Source organism: Mustela nigripes, chromosome 14, assembly GCF_022355385.1.
Source record: "Mustela nigripes isolate SB6536 chromosome 14, MUSNIG.SB6536, whole genome shotgun sequence".
NCBI classification, from domain to species: domain Eukaryota; kingdom Metazoa; phylum Chordata; class Mammalia; order Carnivora; family Mustelidae; genus Mustela; species Mustela nigripes.
In genome coordinates this window covers 41370621-41393078 of record NC_081570.1, presented here as the reverse complement: position 1 = coordinate 41393078, position 22458 = coordinate 41370621, and the positions used below count along the sequence as shown (strand labels likewise).

At 42.1% G+C, this 22458-nt stretch overlaps 1 protein-coding gene across 1 annotated transcript in view; it reads left to right on the top strand.

The window, feature by feature from the left end:
• The window catches only part of RAB3B (RAB3B, member RAS oncogene family), a 73251-nt gene that overhangs the window by 4967 nt on the left and 45826 nt on the right, over window positions 1-22458 (top strand). Inside the window, exon 2 of the mRNA XM_059374723.1 lies at window positions 5710-5937. Within this exon, the coding sequence (XP_059230706.1) occupies window positions 5710-5937 (228 nt within the window). The remainder of the gene's footprint in view (window positions 1-5709; window positions 5938-22458) is intronic.

Genomic DNA, 22458 nt, shown 5'->3' with positions numbered 1-22458 from the left:
TGAAGGAGGTAGTGTTTTCTCTATTGTAAAGTAAAAATGCTGTGACTTAGAGAGGTGATGACTTGCCCAAAAATTCAGCTGAGGAATAGAGCAGGGATTTTGAACTTTGCTCTAACAAGGCACGGTACTAAGTCTAGTCTCAAATGTTGGCTGTGAGGCTTGAGCAAATTCTTAATTTCTGGTTCTCAGTTTTTTCTTAATTAAATGGAAATAATAATATCTGTCTTCCTAATTTTACCTCCCATGTTTAGAGGATAAAATGAGATAGAGGTCGTGAAATGAGGTAAGGATCAAATCTGTGTTTTCATAAAGTTACTCAAAGTTTATTTATTTATAACTGCTGATATTTAACCAGCAGTTCCATTTCTAGGGATCTTTCTTAAGGAAAAATAGGAAACTGAGCAAATATTTATGTAAAGATACAATAATTAAGAATAGAAAAATAAAGATATGATATTAAAGAAATGGTCCTATGACACTTCCAAAGGATGGAATATGTAGTCAATTGAAATGACGTTTATGAAGAGTTTTAAAAGTCTCAGAAAAAATAGTTATGGTATAATGTTAAGTGAAAAGAAGCAGGATAAAAAATGAATGGAAAGGTGCCTGGATGCCTCAGTGGGTTAAGCCTCTACCTTCAGCTCAGGTTATGATCTAGGGTCCTGGGATCGAGTCCCGCATCAGGCTCTCCGCTCAGCAGCGGGCCTGCTTCTCCCCCATCTCTCTCTGCCTGCCTTTGTGCCTACTTGTGATCTCTGTCAAATAAGTAAATAAAATCTTTAAAAAAATTTAAAAAATGAATGGAAAGTAAGATCTCAGCTATTAAAATACACATAGAAGTTAATAGACAAGGATATATGGTATGCTATCATTTATATATAGATAAAAAATATAAACAGACCTCTGTGTTTGTAGATGCAGAGACTAACCCTGAAGAATACATACATTGGTATCATATTTGCCTCTGGGGAGAGGAACAGAGAGACTGGGAATCAGGGGTGAAAGCAGGACTAACTTTTCACTATAAATCTTTAGGTTATATATTACTTATTTTTTATCGTAAAAATTAGGAAAATAATGCCAGCTACAAATGGTGATAAGATAATGCTTGCAAACAGTAAAAGTTTGAATTATTTTCAATGTATGTATTACTTTTTAAATCAACAAATAATAAAATATAAAAACATGGTATTTTGTTGCATAAGAAAATAAGGGAGGGAATACATTTAAATGTTAACAATGACAGTTTCTGAGTGGATGGGGTGTCTTGTATTCTTTGCTAATTTTTTATGATGAATATACACTTTCAAAGCAGAAATTCTGTCTTGTAAACAGAAACGACTGTAAGCAGAGTAGTAGAGGATGGTGTGAGGCTATTGTGGTTGTTTCCCTTGTTTTAAGTAGAAAAAAAGCATAATTCCTTTGACTTGCCAATTCTTGAAACAGGCTCTGCATCTTGTACCATGAAAAGCTGGAAAGTTAGGGCTGTAAGACAGTTTAAGCAAGCGATGGCACCTCCCCTCTGGTCTCACTCTCTTCTTCCATATACATGCTCCATGTGTCCAAGCGTCCTGGGCATTTTCCACACCCACCGGTGAGCATTGTCACAAGGCAGATTGATACAGGAATGGGACAGAGGGTCTCAGATAAAGGCTTGAGAGCTGGGAGAAAAGAGAAGGAAGAACAGAGGCCACCCAAGGCTACTGGTGGCATATTAAATGATGTGGGAAACAAAGGCAGAAGAAAAATCATTACATTTCCTTAGTACCTACAGATCATTGACAAGTCTTTGAAACGGGCAGAGTGATATTCCTCTAGGGACTCAACAGTCTCCAAGTCAGTGTCGACACCCTGCTAAAGGCAGAAGGCCTACTTAACCCAACCTCTCCCCAGTCTTATCTTGATGAGGCAGCAGAAGAGTGGCTGAAGACGAAGCACAAGCTGACACCCTGCAGCCTGCCACCCCTGGCAGGGACTTGTGCAAAGCTCCTCCAGGCATCTCCCAACAACCTAATGTTAAGACCTCAGAGAGAGGAAAACAACCTTAACTTGACAATGGCAAGGCACCCATTATCTTGTAGGTCCTCTTTTGCATATAAAAGTTCTTTTGAAACCTCCCTTTTCCTAACCTCCCCAACCCCATAGTTTATCATTAGCCACCCCTCATAACCCCATGCAGCAACTCTTTCTGCCCACTGGTCCTGTTGGTGTGCTTTAATAAAGTCACCTTTTTGCACCAAAGATGTCTCAAGTATTCTTTCTTGGCCATTGGCTTTGAACCCTGACATCTTTCTTACATCATTAAGGCCTGTTAATAATCCTACATATCTGACTGACCTTTCTTCAAGAGAGCTTTCAGTTTTCTACATTTGTCAGTTTCTTGTCCTTGTCACCTCAGAGGCTTATAAAGCTAATTCGTCCAGTCAAAATCTCTTTCTTTTCTTTTGAGGAACAAAAACAGGAATTTCTCTTTTTTTTTTTTATTAAAAAGTTTTTTAGTTTAAATTCAATTAATTAGCATATAATGTACACTCAGTTTCAGAGGTAGATGGCAGTGATTCCTCAGTTGCATATAATACCCAGTGCTCCTTACATATGGTGCCCTCCTTGATATCTTCATTCAGTTACCCCATATCCCACCTCTGTCTGCTCCAGCAGCCCTCAGTTTGTTTCCTATGATTAAGAGTCTCATAAGAGGTTTATCTCCCTCTCTGAATTTGTCTTATTTTTTTCCTCTCTTCCCCTATGATCCTCTGTTTTGTTTCTTAAATTTCACCTATCAACAAGATCATATGACAGTTATCTTTCTCTGATTGGCTTATTTTGCTTGGCATAACACCCATGGGTTCCATCCACATCATTGCAAATGGCAAGATTTCTTTTTTTTTTTTTTGGATGGCTGAGTAGTTTTCCATTGTATCTGTATACCACATCTTTATCCATTCATCTGTTGATGGACATCTGGGCGCTTTCCATAATTTGACTATTGTAGACATTGCTGCTATAAACATTGGGGTGCACGTGCGCTTTAGGATCACTACATTTGTATCTTTGGGGTAAATACCCAGTAGTGCAATTGTAGGGTACTTCTATTTTCAACTTTTTGAAGAAACTCCATACTGTTTTCCAGACTGACTGCACCAGCTTGCATTCCCACTAACAGTGTAGGAGGGCTCCCCTTTCTCCACATCCTTGCCAGCATCTGTCATTTCCTGACTTGTTAATTTTAGCCATTCTGACTGGTGTGAGGTGGTACCTCTTTGTGATGAGTGATGTTGAGCATTTTTTCATTGTCTGTTAGTCATCTGGATGTCTTCTTTGGAAAAATGTCTGTTCATAACTTCTGCCCATTTCTTGATTAGATTATTTATTCCTTTGGTATTGAGTTTAATAAGTTGTTTATAGATTTTGGGTACTAGCTCTTCACCTGATAGGTCGTTTGCAAATATCTGCTTCCATTCTGTCTGTTGTCTTTTGGTTTTGTTGACTCTTTCCTTCAAAAACAAATTTCTAAAGAGAGTGACACCCTGGACATTATCTCATGTGAGGACTGTCCTCCCACCCTCCTCTGATCACTTACACAGCCTGTCCAAGAACCCAGTGCTGAGCATAAGGAGAGATTGCAGGTGGACAAGTAGGGCACCTGCTGCTCCAATAGGACTGTGGGGCCAAGTGCTGGATTATGGGGTTCAGATCCAAAGTGATCTAGGAAAGGTGGCAGGTTTGAGAGAGCTGGGATCTCAGGGAAGGCCTGGCACATAAATAAATACTTGCTGAATGGATGAGTGAGCAAATAAGAAAATAAATAAACAAAGGATTGAGGCTTTAAAGGATTTGGAACAAAAATGACTTATATTCGCAGCTGTGTGGGATTTACCAGTTTATTAAAGTCTTACTTATTGTTATCTCATTTAAGTCCTTAACAGCCCTGTAAGAAAAGCAGGACAGAAATTGTCCTTTCCATTTTCCAGATGATGAGATTGAGTCCCAGAGGGATGATGTAATTTTTATTATTTTTTTTAAAGAATTTATTTATTTATTTGACAGAGAGAGAACACAAGTAGGCAGTGAGGCAGGCAGAGAGAGAGAGGAGGAAGCAGGCTCCCTGCTGAGCAGAGAGCCCGATGTGGGGCTCGATCCCAGGACTCTGGGATCATGACCTGAGCCGAAGTCAGTGGCTTAACCCACTGAGCCACCCAGGCACCCTGATGTAATTTTTATTAATCCAGAACACATTTACTGAGTGCTTATTATATATATACTAGGACTTGTGCTAGAGGAGAAAGATGCAGAAATGAAGCACATTAAGTCCAAGATACTTGGTCTGAAGGAGTAGCTGGAGTGGTAAACAGTTTTGAAATGATACCAGGACTGATAGTGTACTCTGGGGGCATGGAGGCAGGAGTGCAAGACTTTGCCTTGCACAGGGAAGGTGAGACTTCATTTAGATCTATAAGGAGGAAGATGAGTTTCTTAGAAGGGTATTGTAAACAGAAAGAATATGTGTCTAAAGGAACAATGCAAGAAATAACATGACATATTTCAAGTATGTCATTTTAAAAGTGGCATAAAAGGGGGTGCCTGGGTGGCTCAGTGGGTTAAGCCTCTGCCTTCGGCTCAGGTCACGATCTCAGGGTCCTGGGATCGAGCCCCGCATCAGGCTCTCTGCTCAGCCGGGAGCCAGCTTCCTCCTATCTCTCTCTGCCTGTCTCTCTGCCTACTTATGATCTCTGTCAAGTAAATAAATAAAATCTTTAAAAAAAAAAGTGGCATAAAAGGTGTAAGAGTGGCACAGGTTGGTAGGGAGAAGGCTGAGGTGAAGATAAATTTTAGAGAGTTTATTCTTTGGTTAGTTGGTTCTTTGTCAGGTTAACCTATTTAACCTAAACAGGTTAAAGATCTTTAGATCTTTAGAGCCATGGGGAGCCATGAACGTTTTTGAAGGAAGGGAATGATAACCCTATGCTGAGCCTCTCCTGGGATATTCATGTGTTTACTGTTTTCATTTTTTCTTTTCAAAATTTAGCTCAGGAGCTGCCTCCTGTGGGAAACTCTCCTTGACCATGATGCCTTCTTTTTATTTATTTATTTATTTAACAGATTGAGAGAGAGAGAGATTACAAGTAGGCAGAGAGGCAGGCAGAGAGAGTTGGGTGGGGGGGAAGCAGGCTCCCTGCTGAGCAGAGAGCCCGATGCAGGGCTCAATCCCAGGGCCCTGAGATCATGACCTGAGCTGAAGGCAGAGAACCAACCCACTGAGCCACCCAGGCGTCCTGACCATCATGCCTTCTAAGTGGGTTGGATGTTAGATGTTTCTTGTGGGCTTTCTGGGCCAAGGCTTCCCTCTATCTTATGACTTATCTATTGCCTTGTTACCTGTGTTTACATGCTTTTTCACTCTAATCTGTGGCCACTCAAAGGTTATATCCCTTGTCTAATTCATATTTGTAGTCCCTATACTCAGCACAGGACTTGACCCAGAGCAATGTGCTCAGTAAATATTTGCAGAAGGAATGAATGGGAGGAACTGTGTTCCACCCCAATCCTGAGACAACATTTGGAGCAGGTGCAGTACTTGGGTGATTCTGTGGTGTGTGTGTTTCTTCAGTGATGCTTGGGTGGAGTGTATGTGTGTGAATGGTGGAGTGACCATTAATGATTGGTGACACTGGAGGTGTGTTCCTGAGTGACCGCAGGTCTCTCCTACAGATGGCTTCAGTGACTGATACTAAAGCTGGAGTCAAAGATGCTTCTGACCAGAATTTTGACTACATGTTCAAACTGCTTATCATCGGCAACAGCAGCGTTGGTAAAACCTCTTTCCTCTTCCGCTATGCCGATGACACCTTTACCCCAGCCTTCGTCAGCACAGTGGGCATTGACTTCAAGGTGAAGACAGTCTACCGCCATGAAAAGCGAGTGAAGCTGCAGATCTGGGTGAGTCCTGGGCATCTTGCATGGGATTATCAGGGGGTGACTAGTCTGCTAGTATAAGGGCTGGGAGGTGGGGGCCAATGTGGAACTTCTGGGTCTTAAGGCATCAAGCACTAGTGCTGTTGAAGGCCTGGCTTCTGGACTGCCCCTTGCTGATTTTATAGAAGATTTTCTCCTCTTGGGGACTCAGTTGCTTCTGCTGCTTAACTGTCTAAGAGGCTTTATCCTGCTCATACAAATGGGTGACCAAGAATCTGGGCTTTGGAGTTAGAAATTTGGATTCAGCTTCCAGTTCTGCCACTTATTAATCATGGAATTGTGACTAAGTTACTTAACCTTTTTAGGCTACATTTTCCTTTTTGAGGATCCTAATAACATCTACATCATAAGGCTCATGTTTCTTAGCATAGTTCCTGGAATAAAGTAAATTCACAGTAAATGTTAGTTCTTTTGTCCATAATCTGTCACTGTATAACAAATCACTTAAAAACTTGATGGCTTAAAACAACAATAATTCATTATTACACAGTTTCTGTGGATCAAACATTTGGGAGTGGCTTGGTGTCTGTCTTGTGGCCTCTTAGGAGGTTGCAGCCAGATACTGGCTCGGGTTGCAGTCATCTGAAGGCTTGAGTGGGGCTGGAGGGTCCCATTCCAAAGCTACTTACTCATGTGTATCAGGTATTGGCTGTTAGCAGGAGGCCTTAGTTCTTTCCCATGTGGTTCTCTTCATGTAGTTGCTTAAGCATCTTCATGGCATCCCCCAGGGGAAGAGAGCCAAGAAACCAGAGATAAAGTGGCAATGTCTCTTATTACTTAGACTTAGAGTAGTCTGCTGGTCATTGAATCACTGTAGGAGGAAAGTAAACAGGGTATGAATCCTGGGAGGTGAGGATCATTGGGGACCATCTTGGAAGCTGGCCACCACAACTACTATTATTGGTATTTACTACAAATTTATTAGCACAGTAGTACAAATTAAATAAATAAATGAATATGTATGTATATATTTGAGATGATATAGTAAAGTGTGGATCATATACTTTTCAATAATGAATTAGTACCAGGATTGGAAATTCTGAAGATTAGTGATTTAAAGTATTCAAAGCATGTGTTATTTATTATCTCTCCGTTCAACTTGTTAAATGCACATTAATACATTGTGCATATATCTTACAACACTTTCTTTTTATAAATTATCTCCGTATGTTATTATCTTACAATTAACCCCATGGGGCAGATATTATTTTAATTCACTCCTGTTTTACAGAAGAAAAAAATCCAGACTCAGTAATTAACTTGCGTTAGATTGACCACACATTTGCAAAGTGGTATTCCAACTCAGACCTTTTTTTTTCTTTTAAGATTTATTTATTTATTTGACAGACAGAGATCAAGTAGGCAGAGAGGCAGAAGCAGGCTCCTTGCTGAGCAGAGAGCCTGATGCGGGGCTCGATCCCAGGACCCTGAGATCATGACCTGAGCCAAAGGCAGAGGCTTAACCCACTGAGCCACCCAGGCGCCCCTCAACTCAGACCTTCTGATGATTCCAAGTTATGTGCTCTTTTCTCTGCACTGTGCTGTTGAGTCTTCCAGAGCCCATATTTCCATTTATAATAAAGTTAATTATTAATTTATATAGAGATAAAAGTTTATTTTGTTCAGTTAGTCTCTATTAAAAGTATTGAGGACTGATGAGTTATTAGAGATGCGAGAAGCTGAACAGACTTGGTTCAGTGGTTCTAGGAGCATTACCTGGGAATTTGTTAGAAATACAAATTCTCACACCCTTCCTGAGACCCACTAAGTAAGAAACTCTGATCTTTGGCCCCACAATGTGGTGTTATAACAAGACTTCCAGGTGGTTTTGAGGCAGGCTAAAATTGAAGAACCACTTTGGTTTAATTGCCATTTGGTTTGCCAATCGTATGGTGAGATTCAATAAGCATTTATTAAGTATGTGTGCCGAACGTTTCCTCCTGTGTGGTCTAACATCCTTTTCACAGCCAATACATGGAGAGATGAGAGCACAGAATATGGGGGCATGGTGAGCAATACAGGGGAAATAGAGCAAGGCTGTGAAGAGGAGGGAGGGGTGCTGAGAGAGAAATTTGCTGGAAGGCAGCATCTTGAAGGTCAGGGAGACCTTTCACAGCAAATAGAAGTTTCTTGTAATGGGCCATAGTTTACCTATCTGATGATTGTTGAGAGAGCTGAAGAAATAATTAGAATTTATTTTTGTCTATGAACATAAAATGCATATTTACTAATATTTCCTATGTGGATTGACAAAGATGTCTTCATGTGATCTCCATATCACATGGTCACATATCCTGAATTCATAAAGTCTTCAAGTAAGGGAAGACATTCTGTCCTTCTAAGGGATTGGCAGTGGTGGCTCCCTCACGCCTTCATTTATGCCCAGCTGTTGTGAGTTTTTGCAGTGGATTTACTCATTATACCACCTGATTTAACTAAATAAACTTTCACAATGGATATGTGGTTTTAAAACTGTCCTGCAAAGAAACCTCTGCCTGAAGACGATACTCAGTATAGTAAGCCCAAGAGAACACGGAAAATGGCTGAACTGATGTTTCTCTGACTCCCGGCACAAGTTCATTGTCAAGCATGTTTAGAGGTAAAATCAATGATGATCTAATTAGATCTGACATAGTCAATCACATTGCTTTTGCTAAAAAAAAAAAAAAAAAAATTACCGAAGAGATTTTGTGCATGTATGTATGTGTGCTTTCCAGTAGAAAAAAAAAGGTCTGTACTGTTCATAAATACATGAAAATGTGAACATTGAGATAGTAGTTATATCATTTTTATGTATTTTAACATCTTTTGTGTACAGAAGTAGATAAGTATGTACATATGATCTAAGTAAATACACAAATATTGTGGGAATGTGCTCACATGGCCTTACTTACAGGGGCTTAAATTTGGAGACCATTGCCAGACAGTTTTTAAAACAGAAAGTTTTTAAAACAGAAACAGTTTTTAAAACAGAAAGGTTTTAACAAGGACGGCTTTGCATTTTAGAAAAATCCCTTGCTTCAGTTTTGAGGATAGGTGGAAGCAAGGCAAAGAAGCCAGTGGTTCCAGTAAGTTATAAAGGGCCTGAATTAAGTGTATTAGTCTGGTCTGGCTATGGTAACAAAATGCCACAGATTCAGTAGCTTAAACAATGGAAATTTGTTTTCTCACAGTTCTAGAGACTGCAAGTCCAAGGTCAGTGTACCAGCTAGGTTGATGTGTGGTGAGAGCTCTCCCCTAGGGTTGCAGGTGGCTGTGTATACATGGCCCTTCTTGGGACTTATGTATGGAGAATGCCCAGGCTCTCTGGTGTCTTGTCTTATAAGGACACTAATCCTATCAGATCAGGACCAGACTCTTACGGCCCCAGGTAACCTTAATCACTAACTTAGAATCCCCATCTCCAAAGATGGCCATATTGGGGGTTAGGGCTTTAGTGTATGAATTTTGGGAGAATACAACACTTGGAACATAATAGTAAGACTGACAAAATGACCTAAGGGATGGAAATGAGAGAGATTTAGGATTGGAATTTACAGAATTGGATGATCCATTAATTGTTTAGGAAGGAGGAGGAACACATAGCTATTTATATATATCAACTTACACATATAGACTTCTGTAAACAAAGGTTCTGTGATTTTTTTTTTTAAAGCCATGTGAGCTTTGGTAAGTTACCTTATTTCTGTGAATAGATAATATCCTCAACTGTAAAAGGCTCACAGGTTTGTCGATGGGGGGGCTACATGTGATAACATAATATTGGGCCTGACATGTATTAGGAACACAATAAATGTTAGGTTCTTTTTTTTCCCTCTGCCCCTAGTTCATATGCAGAGGCTAACTGGGTCCCTTCGCAGGTTTTCCTGTGGTTCCAGGAGTGCTGGAACAGGACAGGCGCTGTCTGAAGTGTTCAATTAAATTTCTCCAGCCAATTTGATCTCTCAGGATTTCAGAAAGCCTTTGTCAGGGTGGAAGGTAGAGAGAGAACAAGAGGAGTTTCTGAGCACTGCTGAGCAGGACCATTCACGAAAGGAGTTCTCTCATCTCTGGAGGATATTGGATGATGAAGGCATTGGTAGTGCTTTGTTCCCTGGGGTCCTTGGCTGCATAGGTCCCTGAGAGCCCCCTCTGTTTCATGAGAGGTTAATTACTGTGCATCAAGAAGAGAATCTTACTGGGGAGGTGGGGGTGGAGGAGAAGTCTCATTACTAGAGAGTGAGAGCATGCACAGGTGTGAAGGGAGAGAGACTTGGTAACTCCACAGCAACAGATCTGACTGGAGGCCATTTACTGCTGGGTTCTGGTTGCCAAGCAACCACTGGAGGCCTGTGGGAAGAGATGAGTGGGAGAGGGCCTTCCACTAGTTCCATTTGGGGCCCACTGCTGGAACTCTTGGGTCTGGTGCTGGTCAACAGAAGAATCAGGGTCTGTAGGACTGAACTGACCCAGGACTCTGGAGTCCTGGGTTTTAGTCCTGGCTCTCTGCCCTCTCGTCATGTGATCTGGAGGGAACTTTCTCCTCCATGGGCCTGTTTCCCTAACTACCAGAGGGAGAAAATAATCCTTGCTCCTCTTGCCTCATGAGTTGTTAGGAAGATGAAATGAGGAAATGCAAAGGAGAGCCTAAAGAGAACTCTGAAACCTTGAGGAGATCAGGGGATCATGGATGTTTTTCCCCATGAAAATTCTTCTTATATGTGATTTCAATCATTCTTTGTATCTTTCCCAGCTTCCCTCTGACCCAGGGAGGTAGTTATCTCTGTAAAGAATGGGTATTTGAGGGGTGCCTGGGTGGCTCAGTCCTTAAGCATCTGCCTTCAGCTCAGATCATGCCAGGGTCCTGGGATCGAGCCCCACATTGGGCTCCCTGCTCTACGGGAAGCCTGCTTTTCCCTCTCCTGCTCCCCCTGCTTGTGTTCCCTTTCTTGCTGTGTCTCTCTCTGTCGAATAAATAAACAAATAAATAAAATCTTAAAAAAAAAAAGAATGAGTGTTTGACATTGGAGATGTGAAGTTCCTTATGTGGATCCAAATTGTAAATTTCATTCTTTAATTCATTCAGTAGACTTTGTGCCAGGCCTTGTACTAGCTGTGGGGAAACAGCCTTCCTGCTCACATGGCGTTTATCTCTAGGAGGGAAGAGAGACACAAAGTACATGAATAAAAAATACCTAATTTGGGGGAATGCCGGAGTGGCTCAGTCATGTAAGCCTTGGACTCTTAGTTTTTGGCTCAGGTTATGATTTTGGGGTCATGAGATCGAGCCCCAAATCAGGCTCCATATTCAGCACGAGTGTGCTTGGGATTCTTTCCCTTTCCTTCCTCTCTGCCCCTCCCCTGCATGTGTGCTCTTTCTCTCTCTCAAATAAATGAAATCTTTTTTTTTTTTTAAAGATTTTATTTATTTATTTGTCAGAGAGAGAGAGAGCGCAGAAGCAGGGAGAGCTGCAGGCAAAACAGGCAGAGCAGGCAGAGGGAGAAGCAGGTTCCTCACTGAGCAAGGAGCCCATTGGAGAACTTGGTCCCAGGACCCTGAGATCATGACCTGAGCTGAAGGCAGACACTTGATGGACTGAGCCACCCAAGTGTCCCAGTGAATAAAATCTTTAAAAAAACTAATTTTATCTGTGGTAAGGAGAAGAATAGACTTGTTTCAAACTTGGGCCCTGGGACCCAGAGCTCTGAAATCACTGAAATATGACTTTAATCTCATCCCTAGGCTTTCAGCTGGAGTTCAGGGTCAATTCTATTAACAATTTAAAAGGCTAGCTTTGTGGATGACCTTTACCACACCAGTTCACCTCAGGCCTATCTCTGTCAGGAGACATGGTGGCAGGGGTCTCTGTTGTGGAAGGATAGTATCTCTCCTGCCTGTTCCCACCAGTGAGGCTTTTTGGTGCCCTGCATGTCCAGAAGACTTTAAAGATAGGAGTGCTTCATGCGTCTGGGATTATTTGTATAAAAATTGGGAAAGGACCGGCTGGCCTCCCCAATATTCTTCTTTGATTGTTTAAGAACTCTGTTTTGTGAAGGTTTTATAGGCCACTGTCCTTACTCCTGGGCCTATGCTGGTATCACAGTTTTCCATCATCTTTTCTTTCTCTGCAGCTCATTCCTCTGAAGCCCTCAGTTACTACAGCACTTGTGTGTACCGCCATTATTGTGCTTGTTGTGTTGGCAATGATATTGGAAGGATACAATGTGTAAAGCACTAACATAATGACTGGCTTGGAGTAAACACTCAACAAACAGTAGTTTTTGTTAAGGTTCCAGGGAGATCAAGAAATGATACTCCTTTTCTTCCCTCCTTAAGTTTGGAACCAAGTGAGAGATAGATGGGGAGTAACATGACAGCCTTATTGCTGATAAAAGGTGGGATGAAGAAGCTCCACAGGGAAGTGGAGCTTGCTAATACTTCTCTCTGGAGTCAGGTAGATGTAGAAACCAATCATAGGCCAACATGCGCCAGCTGCAATTAGCTTATGCAGGGTGCACCTAAGGTTAAAGTCCATGTGGCCCAGCCTTAAAATGCTTCAGGCCTAAAGCATCCCACCCAGGTCTTTATTAGATGCTTCTGTCTCCATGTTCAGTCTTCCTCATGGAGGGAGGGAGGGTCCCTCCTCCAATAGCTCTTTTTATAATTGAAGAGATAGATAGAGGTAAGCATTCACTCCAAAGGGAAGCTGGGCAGAATAATGAAAGTTGGGAAAAATAGGAGGAGTCCTAAGAGATTTCCTGGGAATCCTGAATTCTACAGTAATAACAAGTGACTTTATATATCACCAGGAGCTGAGAATAATAAGACCAGATGAGATAGGGCTGTTGGGAAGTCAGCTAGGTTCACTTAGTAGCCAACTCCCTTATTCCTTTAGCCACCTTGTTGAAATTTAGATTATCAAGATGGCTTTTGAGTCACTTATAAATAAGAGAAGTAGTGAATTAGATTGGGGAATGTCAAAGACTTATATCTTAGAACCAGTAATATAAGAATGCAATAAATAGGGGCACCTGGGTGGCTCAGTGGGTTGAGCCGCTGCCTTCGGCTCGGGTCACGATCTCAGGGTCCTGGGATCGAGTCCCGCATCGGGCTCTCTGCTCAGCAGGGAGCTTTCTTCCCTCTCTCTCTCTCTCTGCCTGCCTCTCCATCTACTTGTGATCTCTCTCTGTCAAATAAATAAATAAAATCTTTAAAAAAAAAAAAAGAATGCAATAAATATGGGAGTACCTGGGTGGCTCAGTCAGTTGAGGGTCAAACTCTTGATTTTGGCTTAGGTCATGACCTCAGGGTCATGAGGTCGAGCTGTGCATAGGGCTCCATGCTGGGTGTGGAGCCTGCTTAAGATTTTCTCTCTTCTTGGGGTGCCTGGGTGGCTCAGTGGGTTAAAGCCTCTGCCTTCGGCTCAGGTCATGATCTCGGGGTCCTGGGATCGAGCCCTGCGTCGGGCTCTCTGCCCAGCGGGGAGCCTGCTCCCCCTTCCCCCCACTGCCCTGCCTGCCTTTCTGCCTCCTTGTGATCTCTGTCTGTCAAATAAATAAATAAATAAAATCTTAAAAAAATTTTTTTTTCTCTCTTCTCTTCCTTTCCCCTTACCGCTCTCTGCCCTGCTCTCTTGCTTTTGCTTTTAAAAAAAAAAAAAAAAAAAAAAAAAGTGCAATTAATGTAATGGAGCTTAGGAATGTGGGGAAATATAACCACACTGGAAACCTACATTAAGAAGAAGGATTATGGCTCCTTTTTATTTTTATTTTTTTAAAAGATTTTATTTGTTTATGACAGAGCGAGAGAGGGAACACAAGCAGGGGAAGTTGGAGAGGGAGAAGCAGCCTCCCCACTGAGCAGGGAGCCTGATAGGGGATTGATCCCAAGACACTGGGATCATGATTTGAGCAGAAGGCAGAGGCTTAAGAACTGAGACACCGAGGCACCCCAGGATTGTGGCTCTTAAGCAGTTTTTTAACAAATATTTACTATGGCTTACATTGGGGATAGAGAAATTAATAGAGTGACACACTCTCTGCTCTCCAGAACTAGTGAGACTGGATTTACCTCTGAGCTCTAAAAGTGAAATAAAATGAGTAGCACAGTTCTCTTGTTCCTGTTAAGGGAAATAAACTAGGACATCAAGAGAGAGATTATTTTCAAGAATTTAAGTATCTATAATAATGGGTTATTATATGAGATTGGGCAGCTGTCTCATGGATGTCTGTATTAGTTTCCTATTGCTGCTCTAACAAATTACCACAAACCTGGTGGCTTAAAACAACACAGATTTATTATCTTACAGTCCTTGAGGTCAGATGTTCAAAATTGGTGTCACTTGGTTAAAAATTGAAGTGTTGGTGGGTGAGTGTTCCTTCTGGTGGCTCCAGGGGGGAATCCATTAACTTGCCTTTTCCCGTTTCTAGAAGCTACTTGTTAACTTGCCTTTTTCAGCTTGTAGAGGCCACTTGCGTTCCTTTCCTTGTGGCCCCTTCCTCCACCTTCAAAGCCAGAGATGCAACATCTTTTGATTCTCTGGCTTGCTCTTTGACCTTCCTGCTTTTCTCTTATAAGGACCTTATGATTATCTTGGACTTACCTGAATAATCAGGATAATCTCCCATCTCCAAACCTTAATTTAATGCTATTTGTGAAGTCCCTTTTGCCATGCAAGGTAACATATTCATAGGTTCTGGGATTAAGATGTGAGTATCTTTTGGGGTGCTATTGTTCTGACTACCACAGCATCTGTTGATAACATGGAAAAGGTCTATTGTATACATGAAACTAATATTACACAGTGCGTTAGCTGGAATTCATTATCTATCTATCTATCTATCTATCTATCTCCTTCTTTATTTTTGAGAGTAAGAGAGCTTGTGCATGCACAAGGGGCAGGGAGGGGCAGAGGGAGAGAGAAAATCATAAGCAGGTTCCACACCCAGTGCAGAGCCAAACATGTGGCTCAGTCTCACCACCCTGAGATCATGACCTGAGCTGAAATCAAGAGTTGGATGCCCAGCTCACTGAGCCACCCAGGAACCCCATTAACCAACTGGAATTTTAGATAAAAACGAAAAAAGAAACAAACAAACAAAACAAACAAAAAGGACACCTGGATGGCTCAGTCAGTTAAGCATCTGCCTTTGGCTCAGGTCATGATCCCATAGTCCTGGGATCGAGTTCCACATCAGGCTCCTTGCTCAGCGGGGAGCCTGCTCTTCTCCCTCTGCCTGCTGCTCCCCCGACTTGTGCTCTCTTTCTCTCTCTGAAAAATAAATAGATAAAATCTTTTAAAAAACAAACAAATAATAACTAACTAGAAGTGATAGAAACAAAAAAATAATAACAATAACACAGAAAAGGATCTACTATCAATGCTCCCCATCCTTTAAGGCTGTAACTTGGGTTCCCTAGCCTCCGGTGATAGTCCCCTCTGTTAACTGCCTGCAACAGGTACTGTTTGTGTCTTAGGCTCACACTGCCCATGGAGAGTTCTTGTCCCCTTGTAAGGTGCCAACAAGCCTATGAGGTCAGAGCTCATTACATCTCAATTTCCCATTTTAGACATGAGGAGGCTGAGGTCCTGAGAGAGATGCAGACTTTACTAAGGGCTCACAGTGAGGTTTCTTAACACATTTCAGTGCTCTTCCTGCCACTTGAGGAAGGTAAAATCTGGCCACCTGAACATAGATGGGGACCCACAAAGGACAGGTGGGCAGCACAGAGGAAGCTGGAGGTTTAACAGGGATGCTGGGGCTCTGACGGGTCCCTGTGGCTCTAGGAATATGGAGACAGTTCCTGGGTACAGCATCTCATACTTAGCTCTTACAATAATTAGAATTGATTTTTCTAGGCAGCAAGTTTCCTGGTGTGGCTGCAGCGACATGTTGACACTTTCATCTCCCCAAAGCCTGTAGGAACCAGCTGCTGGAGAGGTTTAATCTGATTTTTAAAATCACAACAAAGACTATAGGAAGTCAAATCAGAATCACAGGCGTAGTCTGCCTTTGCGATTTGCAAATGAATTAACCAAAAGGCATTATTGGCTATGTGACAGGCCTCCATTCTTCCGGGCCACTATCCCCTTACCTCTACCTAAGTCGGTGTGGGAGAAATGTAGATACCTACAAGCCATTTGTGTACTCATTCATTCAATAAACCTATACCTATTATGTTCCAGGCACTGTCATAAGAGGACAAATAAACAGCTACGATACAATATGAACGATATAATAAAGGGATAAAGAAAGTGCTGTGGGAAAGGGAAAGGAGCTGTTACCTCTGCCTAGGGAAGTTATTTTTGGCTTTGCAAAGGAGGGGACACTTGAGCTGGGTCTTGGCAAATGAGTCAGAGTTTTTCAGGTTAATGCTGGGGAAGATCTTTACAAGGAAAAGAAAAGACATTTGCAAAAGCATGATTGCTTTTAAGGACCCTTCGTATGCCTGGCTGTGGTAGGGACAGGTGAGATAACATCCATATCTCTAAGAGGCACACAGTGGAGTAAGAAGACAGATATAACATGTATACAAATATCAGCAATGCTATGGACATGAATGATGCCTCGAGAGGTACAGAACGTTTTAAGGGAGTTCAGAGAGGGAGTGGTCCCTCAGCTTGAGAGCATTAGGGAGGGTTTCATGGAGGAGGTGGCCTTATTGTAACGAGAGTCAGGTCTAGCAGAGAATAACATCCTCTAAGGCAGGGCTCTCTGTCTTGTTCATCTAGTTCTTCGGTCCAGACTGACCGCTGTTTTTGACTCAGTGGCAGTGTTCTGACATTGCCTGGAATGATTTACATGTTCAGGAAACTGTGCGGCATGTCCTTAGGAGCAGAGGTGTGGGGTGAGCCAGACCCCTGCTCCAAACCCATGTCTGCCATTATTACCTTGTTCAAGTCTTGTTACCTCCCTGTGATTTGCTTTCTTCTCTCTGAAATAAGGAGAATTTTAGTAACACCTACATAGTGTTGAGAGAAGGAAATAAGATAATGCTTAATATAGTCCCTGGCACATAGTAAACGATCATTAGTTGGTAGTTTTTGTTTTTATTAACTCTGGTACCCACAGGCATTGATTTGTGGCACGAGAAGTCTGGATGTGATCTCGACTGCATCTCTTTTAAGAATCGATGAACATCCACCTGAATTCTTCCTCTGAGTCCTGATTGAGTCCGTGATGGTTGGTGGCTAACCCTTTTGGCAGAGCTGTGCCCTCACGGCGAGAGCTGTTTAGTTGAGGAGTTAAAACAATTTAGAAAACTGTAAAAAACTAAAATGTGTGGTGCAGAGTGAATGCAATGGAGATGTAAAGGAAAGAGTTCAGTATCGGGAAGAGTGGGTAAAAAAGGCTTCTGGGAGGAAGATGGGGTGGGGGGGTACATTACAGGACAGGGAAAGAGGGAGTGGTGTCATGGAGACATCCCGAGCAAGGAGGTTGACAGTAAGGGAGGGCATGAGTTGTACTGTACTTTGGGCAGTGTTTTTCCTGTGAGGTGATTGGACTTCTCCGAAACCTACTAGTCACAGCTCCTGCCTCTGCTTCCTACACAATGTGGCGTAGCCATTCCCTCCCCAAGAAACAGAAGGAATGGCAAATTCAGAAGGCCCCTGAGGCCCTGAGGCAGGGGTATCCCTACATTCCGGAAATAGTAAGGGAGTATGGCTTGAGCAGGGAGAAGGCAGTCAGAGATGAGGCCAGAGAGTTGGTGTGAGGGAACATTTTAGAGGACTTTAGAGGTCTTTGTAAAAACTTGGGTGTTTAAAAAATTTTTTTTAATTTTAGTATAGCTGACACAGGATGTTACGTTAGTTTCAGGTATACAACATAGTGATTCAACTTCTCTATACATTAAGCTTGTTTCCCCACAAGTGTAACTCCCATCTGTCACTCTAGAACGCTGTCATAGCATCACCGACCTTATTCCCTATGCTGCGTCCTTTATTCTCGTGACTTGGTTATTCCATAACCGGACTTTGGGGGTTTGAAAAACAGCTTCATTAATGTATAGTTGATACACCAAAAAAGGTACATATTTAATGGATGCCATTGATAAATTTGGACTTAGGCAAACTTGTGAAACCATCACCACAATCAAGATAACAGACATATTCATCACATCTAAAAGTTTCCTTGTGTCCCCACATCTTGTGTGTGTGTGTGTGTGTGTGTGTGGTAGTTTTAACATGAGATTTAACCCTTTTTTATAAAATTCTGAGTGCACAGTACAGTATTATTAATTTAGGCACTATAGGCACAGCAAAAACATCTCCCTATTTCCCCCTCCTCCCAGCTCCTAGAAACCAACCAGTATTCTACTATCTGTTTCTTTGAGTTTTACTACTTTAGGTATGTCATATAAATAGAACCATGCAATATTTGCCTTGCTGTGATTGGCTTATTTTACTTGGAATAATGTCTTCCTGTTCATTCATATGTTGCAAATGGCAGAATTTCCTCTTTTCAAAGGCTGAATATTCCATTGTATGTGTATACTACATTTTATTTATCCATTCATCTAGCAATGGACATTTGGGCTGTCTCCATATCTTAGTTTTTGTGAATAATGCTGCAGTGAACATGGGATTGCAGATACCTCTTTCAGATTCTGATTTCAGTTCCTTCGGGTACATACCTAGAAATGGGATTGCTGGATTATAGGGCAGTTCTATCAAAGGACTTACAAAGACATTTCTCCAGAGAGAACATGCGAATGGCCAACAGGTAAATGAGAAAGACTCAGCGTTACTAGTCATCAAGGAAATGCAAATCAAAACTATAAGGTATTAACTCACATATGTTGGGGCGGCTATTATAAAAAAAAAAAAAAACAAGTGTTGGTGAGGATGTGGAGAAATTGGAACCATTGTTCCACTTGTACACTTTTCTAACTTTGTGCACTGTTGATGGGAATGTAGGTGCGGCCACTATGGAAAACTGAGGTTCCTCAGAAAATTAGGGTAGTCTTTAGGTTTTACTCAGAATGAGTTGGGAGGGCTTTGAGCAGAGGAATTACATGATCTAACTAACATTTTAAAAACCAACTTTACTTTTGGGTAATTTTAGATTTATAGGAAGTTTGCAAGGGGAGTACAGCAAGATTTCATATTTCCGTCACCAAGTTTCCCTAATATCAACATCTTACATAACTATGGTGCATTTGGCAAAACTAAGAAATTAAAATTAGTACAATATTATTAACTAAACTATAGACTTTATCTGGATTTCACTAGTTTTCAACCTTTTACTGTTCTAGTTTTCAAATAATGTTCCTTTTACTGATTCATGTTATATTTAATAACATATTGTAGAAGTTGAGCTATAATCCATAGATCATAAAATTCACCCTCTTAAAGTCTACAGTTAGTGATTTTTAGTGTTCCCCAAATTGTGCAAGCATCACTACTAACTCCAGAATATTCTAGTGACTCATGTCTCAATATTTAATAGGATTGCTCTGAGGAAGGATTATGACTGTTTCAAGGATAAATCACAACAGACAAAGGGCAGAAGCAGGGAGGATCAGTTAGGATTTGTGATAATCCAGGACAGGAATGATGTGGCTGGAAGTAGAGTGGTAATTGTGGTGGTAGTGAAAGTAGTCAGATTCTGTGTATATATTGAAAATATTGCTGACAGGATTTATTGATGAATTGAATGTGGGCACAGAAGGAAGAGGAGGGGTCAGGGATGATGCTGAGGTTTGGGCTGAGTGACTAGAAGGTTGAGGATCCCTCTGATGTAGAAAGGAAGACTTCAGGGAGGGCAGGATTCAAGGAGACAGTTGGAGCTGAGTTTTAGTTAAGTTTGAGATGCCTGTTGGAAAACTTAGTGGAGATAACAGAATAGGCTGTTGGATGCATGAATCTGCAGTTCAGAGCAGAGGCCCTGGCTGGAGATCTAAATTAGCAAGTCATCAGCATAGAGGTGGTGTTTTAAAACCATGAAGCCAAATAAAATCAACGGATAGCAAGAACTTAGAAAGAAGAAAAGTTCTGAGGACTGAGCTCAGGGGCATTCCAACACTAAAATGTTTGGAACATGAGTAAAAGAAGGAGCAAAGGGGGCTGAAAAAGAGCAACTGAAAAGGGAAAGTTTGGTGTGTTGGCAGCCAAAGTAGAGATAGAGCTTTTTGGAGGAAGGAGAGACAAACTGTTTCAAATGCTACTGCTAGTCATGAATGGGAGCCCTGGGAATTGACTTCGGGAGTTAGCAACACGGAGTTCAGTGGTCACCTTGATACGAGCTGTCTGCTGGAGTAGTGGGGACAAAAGCCTAATCAGAGTAGGAGAAGAGAAAACAGACAGACCAAGTATGCATGGCACCTTCAAGGCTTTTGCTCTTAGGAAAAGGAATCAAATGGGTGGTAGCTGTAGGTGAAGGGGGGCGGTGTGAGTCAGGAAAGGTTTTTGTTTTTTCTAAGATGGTCGAAGTACGGTATGCTTGTGTGCTGGTGGAGCAATCCAACAGAGATCAGCCAACTAAGCAACCACTAAAGAAACAAAAACACAAAACTGATGCTACAGGAGAGAGGGGAGCATTGCTGGGATAATATCCTTGAATTGATGAGCATGGCATCACAAGCAGAGGGTGAGCCCTTGCTTAGGAGCACAGACTGTGCAGCCACATCAACACGGGAGAGAATAGAGATTATGGGCACAGATGTGGCCAGGGCGACATGTGCTGGTGGGAGTTCTCCTGATATAATTTTCTGATAAAGTGGGAAGCAAGGTCATCAGCTGAGAGTGACGATGGGGGACAGGAAGTACGGAGATCTGAGGAGAGAGGAGAATATCATCTAGGAAGGCAGAAGAGTGAGCAGACTGGGGAAATGTAAATTGATTGCTCATTAACATGAAGGCTCCAGTTGAAATTAGTGATCATAAATTTAAATTCATGAATTCATGAATTTGAAGCATGGTTGTGTGTTTCTTTCCAACCGTGTTTTGCTCTGTGGATACAAGTCACAGAATAGGCAGAGAGTTGGATTTAATGAAAGTGTTGCTTTGCCGAGTATGGACAAAGCAATAGAATGCCAAGGGAGTCAGGAGTGTGTACAGGAAGTCATTGTATAATTGGCCAAAGGATTCAAGCCAGGCAGAGAGGGAGGTGATGAGTAAGTGGGGTAGAAGACAGTGAAAAGATCATAGGGGTTGATGACCATTGAAGCAATGAGCTAAAAAGGTCACAGAGATCTGAAGATGGGAGGCTGGAAATGACTATTGACAATGACAAGGTACAGGGTACAATGATTAGGATGAGTGGCTGAGCTGGGAGAGGTTAGACATGAACATCACTGAAGGAAAGAAGTTCAAGGAGTAAAGAGTCCAAGATTTTGGAAGGCTCATCTCTCCAAACATTAAAATCTCCAGAATAACAAATGAACCAGGAGTTGTTGACTGGACAGTAGAGAGATAATGGTGGTGTAGTGTCATGATGTGAGATTCAAAGCTGGAGGTGTTTTGATTTTTGAAGGAGGAAAAGAAAATGATCTGGAAGCAGGGTGAAAAGCAATTATATCTATTCCACCTTCTGGCCTAGAGATTTAAAGATGGGGAGGGAGGAAGCAACCTTCAGTTTGGAGGCTTTAGAGGAAGTGTATCCTCAGGAGAAGCCAGGTCACCATTCAGAGAAGAGGGAGAAGAGATTTCTCTGATGACTGACTGTGGGTTTCAGAAGGCCCAGGGAGAAGTGTCAGTGGGGAGGGGTTAGGGCTAGAAAAGATAAAGTGCAGAACTGTATGGGATTCAGAGTACAGAGAAATCAAGGACGGCTTGAGAAACCTTGGGCTGCTTGTCATGACTGACATGAATAGAGGAATAACAGGTACAACATAAAAAGTTAAAATGCAGACAGGTGACACCAAGACAGACAGTGGTTATGGAGCAAGGGAGAACAGGGCCTTGCTTTTTCTTGATCTCTGCTTTTAGAGGTCAGAAGGCTGGTGCAGGGGCCCTTAGGTGGTTCAGTCCATTAAGCATCTGACTCTTCTTTTGAAGATTTTAATTAATTAATTAATTAATTTGAGAGAGAGAGTGAGCACAAGCAGAGGAGCAACAGAGGGAGAGGGAGAAGCAGGCTCTGAACTGAGCAAGGATCCCAGTGTGGAGCTCCATCCCAGGACCCCAGGATCGGGGCTTGAGCCAAAGGCAGACACTTAGTTGACTGAGCCACCCAGGCTCCCTAGGCATCCGAGTCTTGATTTCAGCTGGGTCATAATCTCAGGGTTGTAGGATGGAGTCCTGCATCTGGCTCCATACTCAGTGGGGAGTCTGCTTGGGATTCTTGCTCTCCCTCCCTCTGCTCCTCCCCCCATTCACATGCTTCCCCTACCCCAAGTAAATATATAAATCTTAAATAAAAAAGAGGCTGGTGGAGGTGCCAGTCTTACATGGAATGCCTCCCCCTGGATTTCACACATCAGTAATTATTGTAGCAGTAAAGCCCCAACTATCACTTATGTAAAATATCCTCACCTGTGACGTGGGGCTATTAATAGCTCTC